The 17610-nt window shown below is 35.8% G+C and overlaps 2 protein-coding genes across 2 annotated transcripts; both read right to left on the bottom strand.

Moving 5' to 3' along the window:
* Positions 1–2344: 2344 nt before the first annotated feature.
* hoxc11a (homeobox C11a) lies at positions 2345–6107 on the bottom strand. The gene is made up of 2 exons (XM_058409267.1): positions 4591–6107; positions 2345–3361 (listed from the first exon to the last, which is right to left on the bottom strand). The coding sequence occupies exons 1-2, from the start codon at positions 5279–5281 to the stop codon at positions 3129–3131; spliced, it is 924 nt and encodes a 307-aa protein (XP_058265250.1). The 5' UTR covers positions 5282–6107; the 3' UTR covers positions 2345–3128.
* A 6323-nt stretch (positions 6108–12430) lies between these two features.
* On the bottom strand, positions 12431–16745 carry hoxc12a (homeobox C12a). Its single transcript, XM_058409337.1, has 2 exons — positions 15372–16745; positions 12431–14624 (listed from the first exon to the last, which is right to left on the bottom strand). Exons 1-2 carry the CDS (start codon positions 15955–15957, stop codon positions 14386–14388), a joined length of 825 nt encoding a protein of 274 aa, XP_058265320.1. The 5' UTR covers positions 15958–16745; the 3' UTR covers positions 12431–14385.
* Between the last annotated feature and the right edge of the window lie 865 nt (positions 16746–17610).

Genomic DNA, 17610 nt, shown 5'->3' with positions numbered 1-17610 from the left:
GCTATTTCATATTAAAGCAACAAATAAAAAAATGGAAATCACATCACAATTGGTAGCTGTAAAAGTAAATCTTTTCACCCGCTAGAGGTGAAGTGGCGGCATTGGTCGCTTTTTTGAACTATACGACGAACAATTCTTTTTATTTTGATGTGGCTACATTTTAGCTGTTCTTTCACCAAACTGGCAACTATCCAGTGTGCTTAATGGAAATTTATGTTTGGTGCATGCAACATCTTAAAGAGAATTATAAATCACAGAGGGGTAATCGGAAATTACATCAGCATTTTATTAATTTTTTAATATAACGAAAGACCACACAAATAACTGCTGATCACCAGCAGAGTGTATATTTACAAAATTTCATGAATCCACAGCAGAGGTAGTAAGCTATATTGCTCTAAAACAATAGGTAATGGAAGCTACAGTTAAAGACAAAATTTATATTTTAGTTTTTCTTTGAGCTTGTGTTTTGTGTTTTTCTCCTCATCGGCATATTACACTGACATAAAATCGAAATCCAGTCTCCATTTAATTTTTATAGTGAGTTGGCTCCAGACTGAGAGTATTGATGTCTGTGAAGTCTAAGCCATTTCCTTCTTTTTCTCCAATAGTGCATTCAGATGACATCCACTGCGCCCAATCACTCCTTATTCCAGCTACCACTTTAGCCCGTAACTTTGCAAAAATAAAATTCAGTACCCGGGCAAAAACTATGCAGACTTTGGCTTTGCTTAAAGAGTCTTTTTTAATCACTTTCACGATGTACCAAAAAATGGTCAATTGCAGTGTACACAGAACTCTTTCCAGGCGATGCAGACGACCCAGTGTCTCTCGTTTGTTAGGCGCACTCTCAAGGAGTCTCTTCTACGGTATGATGACGCAAGCCGTAGGAATTCGACAAATGATCTACGTCATTAAACCAGGGCCAAGGTTGGTGGGCGTGACAATAGTAGGTTTTAGCCTTGATCCTTGGCTATGCCCCCCTTCCTTCTCACTTGCTATCTGTCTCCCCCACAATTCTGCAGGCAAACTCACTGCCAAGGAAAGAATGAACGCCATCAGCTAGCGACATCCTTTCTCTTTCAGTCATGCAGACATGAGTTTCTATTCCTGCATAAATACATTGAAAGAGATAATGGAATATCTAGTATGCTGATATAAAGAGACTAAGGTAACTTAGTCACCTGGAGTAACTTCTTTATTAATTATACATTGTATGTGTTTTACAGGTGTGGTGCACTAAGACTTGTATTACGTGTACTGCTTGTACATAGCTAATATGCCAAAATCAAAAATAAATATGAAAAACATTATCTTGCATGTAGAGAAACCATTTTATTGGGATAATAAGGTGTATTTACTGGGCGTGGCAAGTTACCTGGTGTACTTCAAGGTTAAAGTCTGACTTTTTACAGATTTCTTGTTGCAGTCATGCTTTTTCTCATTGGTTCGCTATTCTGCTCCATACGTTTATTGGCTAAATAGTTGTCCTTGATTCCACTTTATTGCAACAGGTTAAAGAGGAAGGCATTCAGATTATCACATTATTCAGACACAAAGACAACATTTAATTATCTTACCCTCTTATGCACACGTACAGACCCCACAAGCAATATCTTGAGAATAATGACCTAAATTGGCTTTTGTGAGCCTAAATCCAGTCTGCACACTATCTCTCTCTCTCTCTCTCTCTCTCTCTCTCAAATCTTGAGAGAGCATGCAATCTCAAATATTTATCAACGATAGATTTTCCCTCCACAATGATCTGAGATTTAACACAGCTGTTTCTACTTCGACTTTTGTGAATTTTAGTTACTTAATTAATATGCAACCCCAAGTTAGTGGCATTGGACGTGGTTGATTGAACAAGGAGACTATTAGTGTCTCTAAGTTCTTTCAAGTTTCTTTGTTCGAAGATTCAGACTCTCTTGTTTACTGTTTACTGCGGAAGTGGACGCCATTCCCCGCAAACAGACGGTGCAATTAAGAGGAAAAAAATAGCCATTTAGGGCCTCTGTCTTTATGACACTGTCTAGACCACAAGAGTGGCGATTCCATTTACTGGGTACTAAAAGGGGTTATCTTTTCCCTCTGTCGTTCTCTCGGACTACGAACTACAATTTCAATGTCTTTGCAGCTATGTTTGTTAGTTCAAGGTTTTTGTTTTTGTTTTTTCCCTAAACGCGGCTCTAAGACTTCGTTATTTGTCATACTCACCCCAGAGAGTAAAATAAATGTTTTGTCCCAAACGTTTCCTTGTGAGGAGTTTATTATGCGACTGTAAATGGTTCTTTCAGGTGATGTCTTCAGCACTGCTAAACAGTTAAATTACTGAAACGTTTAATTGTACAAGCTGAAGTTTCTGTCTGAAATTGAGTCAGGATTGAAATTGAGTCAGGATTCACTTATCAATGCCTTTACATTGTATATATTTATTTCATATGTGGTATACCATATATCATACACAATTCAAATGTATCCTTTGCGTTCTCTGACTAAAGACAAAAGAACACTGGGCATAACATAAAGCAAATAAGTTAAAGAATGGAACATGGATCCTAGCCTAAAGCGCGCGAGAACTGCTCGGGCAATATGAAGAAAATAGCAGCAATGTTAGGAAAGTGAACTTAATATTTGCTATATTTACAATCACAAATGCACGAGGCATAGTTTCTGTACAAGGAATACATTATTACATATTGTACAAGTCACAGTTTAAAATGACGAAAATGTAAAAAAAAAAAAAAAGGAAAAAAGGAAAATACAAGATCTTGAACGACGACTTTGTTACATATTTACAGCAACTAGTCATTAAATGTGCATTGTGAAGAAGATACCTACAAAGATTTCAGTGTAGCCTGTGATTTTCCTTAAAACCTTGCGAAACGTGAATCTGAACTTGAATTGTTAACTACGAAGACTTGAATTCAAAGCTCCATATCGTCCCAAGACGCATTTTCTCTGTTATAACAACAACAACAAAAAAAACATCCATGCGAATTTAGTCAGAAATGTCGGCTTCTTCGAGATCAATGATGACTAGATCACAGAATGATGGAACATCCGAGGTTTTCGGAAATATCAAGTAAAATCAGTCTTGGCCTACTGAAATACTGTATGTCCATAGTTTACAACAATGGGTTCCCAGAGAAATACTGCAAGCGGTCTCTACTTAATTTCTTTTCTTTCATTCTGCGATTTTGAAACCATATTTTCACTTGTCTGTCAGTAAGGTTAAGCATTCTGGAGAGCTGCAGCCTTTTCTCCTTGTTGATGTAAACATTAAAGAAAAACTCTCGTTCCAGTTCGCGGATCTGAAACTTGGAGTATGGACATCTCTTCTTCCTCGTGCGAGGGGCACCTTGGAAATATCAAAAGGACAGAATAAGGTCATTATCTTGCAACACATTAATGAAAAATAGTATACCCCTAAAACTGGACAAAATACATGTGTGCCGTGCATTTACCAAACGACCGCATAAAGTTAATTAAAAATGAACTAGAAATAGAACGTAGGTAGAAAAGAAGAATGCAAAAGCAGTTTAAGCTTTAAATAAAATTATGTTTGGGTGTTAATGGATCCTAGATAAAATGAAAAGTGGACGCTTCAATCTACGCGTAATTAGTGTAATATTTTGGAGAGAACTATCCAAGGGAAAATACAGTAAATAGGCACTTGCTTCTTGCTTTGAATTTGTTAAGCCAACAGTGAGCTGACTTTAAATTAATACAAAATAATTTAACAACAAACAATATTCCTGTTATTGCTAGATGTAAAAGAGCATATAATTATTAGCCTTTTACAAGACATAGAGTGATGTTTGCTGACGTTATGAGACAAAACATCAATACTCAAAATTATGTTTCTAAATCTCAGATCTTGTATATTTAAAAGGTTTTTGTTGTTGTTGTTTTTTTTGTTTGTTTTTTAGGCACATTTTGTTTATTATTAACATCCGGCCTGCAGCACAAGCACCACGGGTTTTAATCTAAGCGGTCGCTTCTTTGTTCCCATCAATAACCCACTGAAAACGATAGATAGATAGATAGATAGATAGATAGATAGATAGATAGATAGATAGATAGATAGATAGATAGATAGATAGATAGATAGATAGATAGATAGATAGATAGATAGACGCGTTCTTAGCACATAACTTGTCACTTTTGTGTCAAATGCATAAAATATCAAGACTTGGACTAAGACATGGCTAATATGTAGGTAAACTGCTAAAAGAAAAAAAAATCACAGGACGCCAAAAGTTGTGTTCTGCCCAATTGATTTTTACTCAAGAGAGCCCAACAAGAAAACCTCCTAAAATGCCCAACGCAAGTTCATGATCAAAGTTAGCATTTGTCACAATAGCGCGCTCTTAAAATTTCACAGACTCTAGGATAGCAGCGTCTGTGTATAACATCCCCCTTTTTCAAAGCGTGTTCCCATCGTAAAAATTCTTTTCGTTGAAGGAAAGAGCTTTGTAGGTTATAATAAAATCCTTTGAATGCTTATAAAACTCCACATAAAATCTGACCGACAAAACACCGAGCTAATCCCTTAACCTTTCCCTATTTACAGCTCTGGGTACCTACTAGAATGGTTGATTTTGCTTGCGTTGCCTTCCTTTGTGCCTGAGGAGCTACACGAGCCAGAATTTGTTCGTTCTTCTTCGTCCTCGGCGTCCTTTTCTGGCTCTTCCACCCCCGAAACTCCGCTGGGCTGCTGGGACGTGCTCTCGAGTTTAGCCGTTTCGCTCTTTTGTAAACAAAGGTCTGACTGATTGTCAGTGGCACAATACGCCGTTTCAAAAAAGCGATCAAAACCTTGAGGGAGCACGTTGTTTTTCCCGACGCTGGAATAGAAACCAGTAGATGGGTGGTTAGAGTTAGGATGGTGGTGATGGTGGTGGTGGCTGTACACGCTCTCGTTTTTCATGAGCATTTCTGTCATGGTGGATGGCGGAAGACAGTCCCTGTGCACCAGATCCTCTCCGGAGTAGCACGTCGCGTAGTTTGTTCTGTGGTGCCACTTGCTGGAAGGATCCAGGCCGTAGGAAACATCTCGTACCGGTTGCACTTGAGATAAATTTGCAGTGTATGGGTATGTAATTTGCCTCGAAGGCCCCTGCGGAAGAAACGAAGAAACGGTGGAAAATTCTGGGACGTAGTAGGTGCAGCTGGGGAGGTAGATATTGGAGGCACAGCCCGTCCTGTCCCCGAACTCAGATGTCCGGTCTTTACGTGTCTGGGAGCAGAAGTTGCTCAGATTTACCGAGTTAAACATCTTTCCCCCTGTACTCCTTTGCCTACTATAGATAGATGTTTTGGATTCGAGCTGCAAAAGGAGAAAATTTGGGAAGGCGAGATGACGCGCAATCCGTCTAAGTCGCCCTGTAACACGTGATCGAAAGTAGATATTGTCATATATCAATTTGGAGCACTTGGATGCGTAGGAGTGGTTCGCTTAGGTGAGCTCTTAAAGATTGAAACAAATACATTTTAAAATAGCACAGAAACACGAGGAATATGACTACCAAATTCCTGTTTTGTTGTCTTTAAACAGTTTATGAGAATGATAGGAAGCATTTATTTTCTATTTATAGGAAAGTAGGAGAGCTTGTATGCTAAGTAGGAGTGGGTATAGGATTTAATGAGGTAAGACGTTTTAATATTTTCTCATATTTGTATTATTTTGACGTAGTCTAAAACCTAAACTTTTAAACCTTAGTTAAGTCCCTCTATTTCATTTGAATATTTTAACCCATGCTAACAGTGATCAGCTATGTCTAGTTTCTGTCGAACAGTTAGCACAGTCAGCTAGTTTTGATAAATAGTGCATGGATGGATGTTAAATGTTAGCTCCACCCTGTCTTTGCAAAGTTTTTTTTTGTCGGAAATACTTAAATATGTGTATCTGCATTCTATTGGTAACAGAACAATGCTAGTTTTGGGTCAACACGTATCTTGTAATATAATCCTGAATGTAAAAAGATCTATCAATTTAAAATTGACACAGTTTGAAAGTCTAAAACGGTTTGAACAGTGTGGAATGACGCTTTCTTCTGAGTAATTATTAAATCACATTCTGAAGTTTCTAGAAAATGTAATTATTTTATCACTGTTTACATACAGAGCCTATTTGTGGCTGTTGAATGTAATCATTTTTATGTTTTACAGTTTTGTTTTAGATTGGTTTCTATGTATGAGATACATTTCTAAATCAAAACGAAACAGATAATAAAACGACAATGAAACATAAATGTGTTTTGCTCTCTTTCTCCTACACTCCACATTTCAGTTAAAATAAGAGTCCCAAACCAGACCTTACACAAGTTATATCACTGTGTGATATGAGTGTATGTTTCGATGCCTTATTTAAACAATAAAATAATAGTCAGTGTTTTTGGTAGTAGACGAGTGTCATATTTGTGTTCTTGACTGATATATCAATCATATTAGTAGGAATTTCTAAATGAAAAAAAATGTCCATGTGTAGAGAGATAGATAGATAGATAGATAGATAGATAGATAGATAGATAGATAGATAGATAGATAGATAGATAGATAGATACTTTATTCATCCCAAAGGGAAATTTAAAACAAAACAACAAAACAGTAATAATAATAATAATAATAATAATAAAAATAATAATAATAATAATCGCCTATAAATGAATTATCGCTTCGTCCTTATTAAATGAATTATAAATATAGCCAGGTAAGCTAATCGGCTAAAAGTTTGAAAGCAAAAATAGCATTATGGTTCTACCTGGGATTCTGTTATTATAATATATTGAGCGATGATATATTGGTTCCCATTAAAGTGCAACGTAAACACAATTTTTAAACGTAATGCTTTTTATACTCTTATACTCTAAATATCTTGATGTATGACATTGCACATATATTCAGGGACATGCATGTTTATGCATAACATATTTATGACTTTCCAAATTTTAAATTTTCCAAACAGCAGGGAAGCAAGAAGTATAGTTAAATCTTGTATAAGGTCTTGTATAATGTATAAGGTCGAATTCTCCCTAAAAATGTTTTTTGGTTAAATATAAGCATACCATTTTTTATTTGTCTTTTTCGTGACAAACAGCTGATATGTAGGAACTAACGACGCAGCAATACCTTATACCTTAGTCTAATATATATAATGGCTATACTATATTGTCGTTTTATTTTCTTAAAACGTCGGTGTTTGCTGTTTCTATTAAACAAAACAGTATACTTTAAATGTATAACTCTTCTCATATGAAGCAGAATTAAAAGACAAATCAAAGGTATAATCAAAACGTTTAAGTAAAATAGAATTTAAACTGCTTAGACTTTTTGCTGTTGAAAAAGGAGGTAATGAATATACGTTTAGTGACTCTTTTACAAAGACAAAGGGTGGTCGAGCAAGATAGCCGCATCCAAGTACAAAGAAGTCAGACAGCTACCCAGACGTAGCACTTGAATTTGACCACTACAATTCTTGATGCTACCATCATAAAAGCGCAAAGGGAGAAAAAAAACAAACAAGAATTATGTTTCAATAAAAAAGTTAATAAAGTGTAGAATAACTAAAAAGTATTTTTTTAATCGCATTGAAACTTATTGGATTTTTTTCATGTTATGCAAATATGAATGAAAGGCTTCTTTGCAATGCATTTTAACTTTAATTTACTTTTAGTGTACTACTATTATTTTTCTCCCCCGTTTCTTTTACCTAAGTGGTAATGACACAAAACAAAAAATATGGACAACATTGTTAGAGAAAATTGTTGATATCTTGAAATAAACAGCAAAACGAAAACACACTAATTAATGGAAGAAAACACTGGATTGTTTTTCAGAGAGATTCTCCGTACAGCCGTTTAGGTTTATGTAGGATTTAGCTTCTTTTTTTGCTTTTTTAGTACTAGAAATATAACAACAAAATCCTCATATAACATGGCTAGTAAAAAGCTTGTAATGGCAAAAAGCAAAGCAACAAGTAACAACACTAATTTTATTTTTTTTAAAGCAGCGATTGTACCTGGCTTCTCTATTTGATTAACTTATTATTGAATTTGAAACCATGGAATTCTATACCATAATAATATACGTTTCGTTATGTTTTCACCAAAAAAAAAAAACAATTGAATAAGCCACGAGAATATTTTGACGAGCATCACTTGTTTGCGCAACTTGCAACATATGGCTTGCATAACAAGAACCAATTATGTATATGTTTCAAATATACGTATGCTTTATATTGTCTCATATTGTTTCCCTCTCGCAGTAGGACTCAGAAGTTCAAACAAAGACTCAGCTGTTTCCCCTCTAAACAGTCACCATTTCCTCGCAAATGGTCAGCCCCTGCTGGAGATTTGGCAATTGTGGACACTGTGTACTATTTGAATTGAACAAACTGCATGTCTATGAAAAGGTCCTTTAAAGTCTTCAGAGCTACCGAGGACAGAGGTGTTGTAAAGGTTTGTCATCCTCTGCTTAAAACCATTGCTATTAAGCACCACAGGTTTTACAGCTGTCTGTGGATTCTAAACAATGTCACGCTCATTCTATTATTACAACGTTAAAATTAAACGCGAATCTAAAAATATTTTCATTTTCTTAAACTGTTACAACAACAACAATAGTAGTAGTAGTAGTAGTAGTAGTAGTAGTAGTAGTAGCAGAAGACGAAGATGAATAGTGCAAGAAATGTATACAAGAAAAGTGCAAGAAATGTATACAGACACATGTATACCAGCATTAAATATTAAAAAACACCGTCCTATGTCAACTCCAAAAAATGTTGCACTGCCTGAGAGAGCTTAAGTTCGAAAACAGAGCTAAAATCAGAAGCACATATTACTGTCCCCTCATGGCCTAGATAAATTTAATTGGATGTAAGGCGGGCTGTTAAATCCCATTGCGTGAGCTGTGAACACTTTTAAGGAACTAGAAAATTGTCCTTTTTATTTTTTATCCTTTGGTGGGTTTTTTTTAGCTAAAGTACCGGTGAGTGCACGGACCCATAGAAAACACACACACACACACACATCGACAAACACTAATATTCGGTTAACTAGTATCCAGTTATTATGCTCTAAACACATAATACCTGTATCTGTGCGTAATAATGGGTATGCTCCTCCTGAGATTACTTTGCATGGGCATGGGACACTGGATTTTGGGTTGAAACACTGTAAATTGTAGAAGAATGTGTTTTATTGTAACCGTAAAGGCCATGTTCAAAAATGCGTTGACATTTTGACATTTGACAAATAAAACAGAAAGAGTGCCAATGTTTCGCAGTCTTGAATGGTTTTCTAAAAGTTTCATAGCTTTCAAAGTAAAAAGGCTATTTTTAAAATTGTATTTTATATTTATGACATTATGACATGGGTGCGCGCGCTCATAGCGCATAGCGCGTAAGATAATTAAAAAATTTTCACGACGCTCTCTTATTGCATGTTTTCCATTTTCTAGGTTCTTAGAATATCTTAGAACTTTATGACCTTAATGTTTAGAACTTTAAAACCTTAATGTTTTTGGCAGGGGTGGGGGTGGGGTGGTGGCTGTCTATATAAACCTTGAACTCTTCAACAGAAGATTTCGTTAACAGAAATGTCCTTTAAAACTTTTTGGGGACGCAGGGAACCCATTAAAGAGCCTGTAAAAATACTTTTTATCCATTTATTTTTACATTATATATTAAATATAATGTTTTGATATATAACGGACGATCTTCTTCTTTTATTATTATTATTATTATTATTATTATTATTATTATTATTATTATTATTATTATTGTTGTTGTTGTTGTTGTTGTAATTATTATTATTATTATTATTAGTAGTAGTAGTAGTAGTAGTAGTAGTAGAAGTAGTTCTTAAAAAACGTATCAGATATAGATGCGTTTCTCGTGTAATCTGGGTGTTTGTTTAATTGTGATTCCTAAAGTCACCCATAAATATTAAGCTGAAACGTTAAGCTAAGCGAAAGTAGTCTTGTTTTGAAATGAAAAGAGACAGTTATTGGCTAATGTGCGCTGTTCTAAGGGAAATATGTTAACTAAAATAGTGCCATGCACATTCTAGTTAGTATTATTAAATAATATGCGAATGCAGGACCAGTACAGGTTGTCAGTAACAAGAGAGTGAGACAGAAAAAATAAGCATGAGTCGATAGAAAATGTGTGTGTGTGTGTGTGTGTAACTATTCATATTTAAATGCTACGGTTACATTTTTCGTGTATTTTTGTGCATGTGTCAAACTTCAAGTCTGTAACCTACTAGATATTTGCAATCTATGTAAGGTGCACACTAACTTGACCTTCAATTTGTGCTTTGCTCCCGCCCTCCACAACAGGCCTAAGGCAGAGAGGGTGGGCTCAAGGCTCATCTTCTTCCTGAATTCTAATGCTGGCCCTTTCGTTTTGCACTGACATTAAAGAAAACTGGCTACAAGTTACAATATAACACGTTTTTTAAATGCCAGCAACAGTTATTTAAGCTACTGAATAAGCGAATGAGCATTTAAAGAATATTTTCAGTGTTAACATTATTGTGATTCTACTCTCGAATAATACACTCATTCAACAACCCACATGAAAGTGGTTTTGCAATACCGGGTTAACTGAAAAGATAAGCGGATAAAGCGGATAAATGAACAGCGTTGTGATAAGCTCCTGAAGCAGCAGATCAAGCACGCAGCAAGTGACTTACAAAGCAATGGATATTCTGCCAAAATGACTTACAAAGCAATGGATATTCTGCCAAAATTAAACCAAATGGTCGTGATATGGTGTAGAAGAGCCTTCGGAAAATAAACTAGTTTACAGCCGTAACGTCTCCTAATGGAAAATGTTGTTTCTACAAATGTATTGCCTTGTATATAGGGCTTCTTATATAGGGCTTCTTATAAGGTTCATGACATGCCCCACCCTTTAAGCAAAAGTAGCTTTGCATTCGTTGACATTGTTTAAGGCCTAAAATTTTTCACACACTAATGATGTTCGATAATATATTAGGAACAGTGATAATATAGAAGTTAACAGTGAAATTTAAGAAAATATTGCTCATGCCAAAAATTGGACAATTAGAGAACACCAATCACAGCGATAATAATAATAATAATAATAATAATAATAATAATAATAATAATAATAATAATAATAATAATAATAATAATAATACATCCCAAAAATGCACTCGGGTCCATATTATACAATTCTATACTAACAGGAAATTTAATGACCTCAAATCTAGATTTAATTGCACTTCTTAAAAATAGTTTCAAGTGTGCCAGCCTTTCTTTAAATGGCTAATTTCTCGCAGTGGCTAAAAACATAAACACGGCTCCCCGGAACATAAGAAAGTCGTCTAGAAATTTTCTTCTGCTTCGGCTTTCTGTCGCAACTATAGAGTTTGATGCAGTAGGGTGAGAGGGCGACCCGGCGCTTTCTTACACCACATGACAACACAAGTTCTGTGTGAAGGGCACGGTCTGAGCCGCTGAGAAAAAAACCCCAATAAACAAACTGAACCAGGCTCAAAGTCAAAAACGCCGCGGCGAGTCGAGAGTAGAGAGAGAGCTTCAGCACACTGTGCAGTTCAGTCATTGTGCTGAAGCCCTTGATTTTTAAAGAAAGGAGCCATGTGTCTACTGGACCTCGACGTTTATAGTAATACATCAAACTTATCAAAAGACCACCTTGGTTTTACTCTTGTTGAAGAACAAATCGGTAATCTAATGAAACGAATGTTAACCGGGGTAGGCCATTTTCCTGAATGAAAATGATTTTGAAGAAAATGATGTGTAACTTACCACAACACTTCACTGCGCCATCCACAAATAATGTATTGAGTTTCCACGCTTATAAAAGCGATTTTAAGAAAATAAAAAGAGAGAAGTGTGTATATTTTAGTTCCTGAGTAGATTCTGAGTAGCGGTACTCTACGTGCCAATGAGGAAATTCGGTTCCAGAAATGTAAACAAACCAAGTACAAAAACTGGCCGTTTCCGTAGCAGGCCCTAAAGTTCAAGGATCGAGTATCCACTAGGTGGATATATTTACTTGGTGTGGCAGACTACCGAAACTTCAGGCCTAGGTTGTTTGTGCGTAATAACGTATAATATGTTATTCAAATATCCGTTTTAAATAACACCCGTTATTTAATAAACTGTACAGCGCGAGTAAACACACTTGAGTAAGGCGAGCAGGAGTCAAATCTCGTATTTAAAGCGTTGATAAGATCGTCCAAGAAAACAAAAGACACTTTTGGTTTACGAATGAGATCCAGGCCAGTTATGTTGATATTAATATAAGCTCTACTTGGTGCACGGATATCAACTTAAACCACAGAACTCGTGCGTAATGTTGTTATTCACTTTGACGCGAGCCACATTATATATCAGTAAGACGTTGAACAGGACCTGTAGTTACAGAGAAATTTATAGACTTTATTTTACAGAAACCTTGGGCTACACATACATACAATACATTCAATATTTCGCAGCGTTATATACAGGACAGTTTTAGATCTCAAGAGGAATGCGACATACAAATAAAAAAAGGGAGAATGTAAAGTAGCATTAAATATGTGATAACACGACTTTCACAGATTCACAAAAGAAGGTTTCGATGCAGAAATGATCTACAAAAAACTGAGTTGCAGAACAACTGTAAAAAGGGAAAGGTAGCACCGATGGAGAAGTGGTTTAATTTATTATTATTATTATTATTATTATTATTATTATTATTATTATTATTATTATTATTAGTGCTGGCGGTGGTGGTGTTTCTGGTGTTTTCTGTTGTGAAAATATAACAATAGTTGTAGTAGTAGTAGTAGTAGTAATAATAATAATAATAATAATAATAATAATAATAATAATAATAATAATAATAATAATAATAATAATAATAATAATAATAATTTGTTTTAAAGCGGTAATATTCTAAACCACTTCTTTTTTCACAAGATTAAGACATTCCTTTGCTCTTTTGATAAAGTGTCTTTAAAAATAATGCATGCTCAACACTGAAACGTAAGAGGCGCTAACTAGATCCATAAATAACATGCAATACATACATTGCGTAATATCAAGAAAGCTTGATATTAAGCATTGTCTTTTAATAAAAGTATCCCTTCGTTTATTGGGTAGTTGGAGATATGTTTTAGCATCGTGACATGTTCCTAAGAGATCAGGTACTTTCCCTTTACCTTTCACCAAGGTAGACTACAGTAACCGAAATTGAAACATGCATTTCCCTCCCAAAAGCATTTTAGAGACTTAATTAAGTTGGCCTACTTATTTCTAAACTTGAATCAAGGGACATGCAATTATGAAAGAAATTATTCTCCGTGCCAATGTAGTGGCACGGCCTTTACTTGTAACAAGGATTATAAATAACGGTATCAACAGGAGTAATGCAGAGGTAACAACACGGTGTTACCAAATACACAGGCATACCAACACAGTACTACCAGTCTTATACCAGCACAGTCTTATACCAGTCTTGCCAAAATCTGATTTTAGGTCTTGTCTAAAAGCAATGAGGTTGAGAGAGTCAGCATAGCATCGATAACCTGACAGAATTTATTCCAGCTGTGGTATGGTTTTGAAGTCTGTCAGGTCTGCTGAACAGCTAGATGACTGACTTTGTGCCCATGACCGTGAACGTGCCTGAGAACACGTGGCGACAGATATGGTTTTCATGATTTTCTTCTCCACGCTGTTTTTAGACTTCTTCCTTTTTCTAATTGCGAAGACCAGCATTTATGTATAAGCCCATTGAAATAGTAAGGTTCGTGAAAATATTAAATATCTTTATGCAGTGCGATTGCTATCAAGAGCAACAATCGTTAGCATTCTTCATTTAGACCTCGCTAATTAAGTTTCCATGAAGAAAATAGATACTGCTGAATTTTTTGTAAATTTAGAAGTAATAAATAGCTGATACTATTGACAGTACATCTCACAAAGCATTTTAATTGCCAGTTAAATACAGGCATATACTTTCGCTTTGATTGAATATCTCACAGCTTAACTTTGATTAAATATCCTAAATAGCTTGCATTATATTGCAGTTCGAAGTGGAGAGGGAAAGTGGCCAAGGACACGTCTCTTTCAAATGACGCGTGTAACATACATTTTCTCTAGACACCACCAGAAACACTGCATTCACTTTAATACATATATTACAATACAAAGTGTGAAATCAACATAATTTTTCCTAAGTTTTGGTCGCCTTCCCTGAAATAATTTCTGCTCTCTTATGCATTTTCCTATTACGCAAAATGCATGAATATTAAACTTCAAAAAAAAAATATTGAGAATAATACTGAACTGTTTCAATATTTCCCACAGTGAATGATTGGTGTGGTGCTAATAATAAGCGACTGTTTAAAAGAAGGTTAAGGCCTGTTCCCTCAGCAACAGTCTCTTCTTCTTCATTCTCCGATTCTGAAACCAGATCTTAACCTGTTGGTCACTAAGGTTGAGCCGGTCTGACAACTCCCTCCGCCGTTGCCGAGTGATGAATTCGTTTAGCATGAACTCGCCCTCCAACTCGGCCAGCTGCAGTTTAGAATAGGGCTTTCGTTTCTTGCGAGTCCGGGTGTGCATCGGATACCACGGGGCACCTAGAGGGGGCAGAACACAGATTTTGAGAACGCAATACATCCCCCCAAAATGCTGTATATAAGCATGACAGTATCATACAAAGTAGCAATCTCACAGGTTAATATGTTTGCGCTCTCAACATATAAAAACGATGTAGCTGTCAGCTAAAGACTCCAGTGACAATGGGTAAACAATATGATTTTTCTCTATAGAGCTTAACTATCGATTTAGTTCAATAATGCAACGACAGTTGGGTCTTCCCTGCGAATAATGCATATTTAGTATTTTAGCATTAATACGTTAAATCATTACCTACTGTACAATTTATTAAAACAGAAGGTTCTCACCCCTTAGCCAACATATTTCTGAAACCACCATTAAATGTCAGACAATTCTGTTGAATTCTGTTGAGTAATATTATTATTATTATTATTATTATTATTATTATTATTATTAATAATAATAATAATAATAACAACAATAATAATAATAATAATAACTGCATGGAGATTTTATGATGTGGCATTTAATGTACATGTAAATAAGTGAAAACTATTATGCTGGTGAACTTGAAGTATTTTAGGGCAGCCCCTAGCGGCGTTTATGTACCACGCATGTATGTTTAAAAAAATCAGTGCATTTGACAGCTTATCCTCAAGTACACTCCAGTACAAAAGTTTGTTAAAGCAAAATCTTGGTTGGTGTACAATCTTTGCGGATGATTTCCTTTTGTACTTTTTAAACTGCAGTTGCATGTAACCACCCACCTCCTCCTGTTGAGATATTGGTCGTGTGAGTTGCGGGCGATATCAAGGTCTGTGTATCGCCTGCCGAGCTTTTCCCTCCGTCGTTTAGCACCGAGGAGCTGGAATCGGATTCGAGAGACTGACAGGATGGCGGGTTTGGGGTCAGATGGTCGGTGCCATAGTCATACTTGGTGAAGGTACTGTTGCCCATCCCATTGTGCACCCCGTGATCTGATGATACTGATGTCTCCCTTGTTCTCTCTTCTCGTTTCAGGCTGACTGTGCCGTCCGAACAAGCCTCTCTGTTGACGCCGCTGCCGCCATAATAACATTTCTCCTCCGGTCGGGCTGTTTCAGCACAAGATCGGTTGAAAGATGGATTAATGGACAGAGGGCTGCCAAAGTAGGACTGGGGATATCCATTGCAGGACTCCGATGAATTCCACGGGAGGGAGCACACGTTGTCCCTTCTTGGGTATGAGAGAGACGGTAGCCCCGCCAGTTGTCCTCCTGAGGCTCTAAAATTCGGGAAGTAAAACGTATCTCCAGTGTGGATGTTTACCAAAGGTCCCACAAACCCAGGATTAAGGAGATTATGCTCGCCCATTTCCGCGGGCCTGACCAACAGCTTCTAGTTTATTGCAATCTGACATTTAACGTAGTTAAACCTGGAGATGCACCTGATTGGTCATCTCCACGTCACGTGGCGGAGCTTACTCGAACTCCAGAAGGTACCACCCACTTGGTCTATTTTAGACAAAACAAAACATAAACTTCTGTGTTACGGGTCTTTATATGCTTTTTAAAAATACTATAAAATTTCGCATTAAAATGTAGACTCTTGTTTTCCACTTTTTTGCTATTTATGCACGTTCCAACGGGTTCTCTTTTCGTTCTCTCGAGGAACAAATATAGTACCGTTCTTAGCCTCGTTTAATATATTTATTAGCCAACAAATTTATTTAAAACTTTTTTCATTCGAAACGGTTGGTTTTGGGGACGGTGTGGGTGCTGATGACATTTTGTTTTCATGGAAAAATTACGACTGAATTCAGTGTCATATAAAGCTTTGATGATCCACTTTTACAGGCTTGTTTTAGAGAAAGACTGATGCTCAGCGCTTCACTAACACTCGTATTTACTGTAACAGGGTCAGCAGGTTGAAACCGTTGGCTCAGTAAAGTAGGATGATATTCTATAAGGTTTTTTCAAGAACGTAACCTATATTTCAAATAATATGCCCTCGCACACCTCATATGAACATGAGCAACTTTAACAGATTCTCTCTATAAATACTCGCAGCCAAACTGTGGGAAGATTATTACACATCTCGCAATTCTTTTATATGAACTTTACAAGCTAGTAGAGGCTATTTAAACGATTCAGCAGTTCCAAATCCAGCAAACATTTCTTAATTGTTGAATAACAATACTAAATAGGGCCGCATATATGTATATATATATATATATATATATATATATGTATATATATATATATATCTATATATATATATATATATATATATATATATGTACATATATGCGGCCCTATTTAGTATTACATAGTATTATATATATATATATATATATATATTTATATATTTATATATAGTATGTGTGTATGTGTGTGTGTGTGTGGTATTATCACGCATAATATTCGTATTTAGTGTTTAAATGATTTCATTAATAATTACAGCCGATTAGATCAATTATTTAACTAACTTAAAATGTAAAATGCTAAAAGGTTTTGCAGGTTGCAAATGTGTTATCTATGTAATGTATTATTAGGCCGGGAGTATAACCTCTTTTTTTTAATAAAAATATACCTTTTGTGTGTTTATGTCTGAGCTGCATATGGAATCGGGTGCGTATTTGGGGCAGCTTTTTGTTGTTAATTTGCTGAAGTTATACATTTTATTTTAAAATGAGAACCACATTTAATTGTCGCTTGCACGTAACGCAGTTACACATAACATGATGCCTAGGGCAACTTCATTGTCGCTTGCTATTTTTTGCAAGCAGCGATAGAATACGTGACAAGGAAAATAATTTTACTAAAACATTAGACGGTAAATTTCTGCATGTTGCGCTTTCACAATTCTTTTGTAAAGAACCAGAAATAATCTTAAAGCAACTGCGCCACATACCTAAAATATAGGTACTATGTAACCATCAGAATAAAATAAAAGCGTGCTAATTTGCAGCTATTGTTTGTCTCGACATCATACTCTACATTTAATTTGCTTTGTCCGATAGCTACA

This window comes from Hemibagrus wyckioides, linkage group LG15 (assembly GCF_019097595.1).
Source record: "Hemibagrus wyckioides isolate EC202008001 linkage group LG15, SWU_Hwy_1.0, whole genome shotgun sequence".
Classification (NCBI taxonomy): Eukaryota; Metazoa; Chordata; class Actinopteri; order Siluriformes; family Bagridae; genus Hemibagrus; species Hemibagrus wyckioides.
Note: the sequence above shows the minus strand (reverse complement) of the source record. Positions and strands in the feature narration are given on the sequence as shown.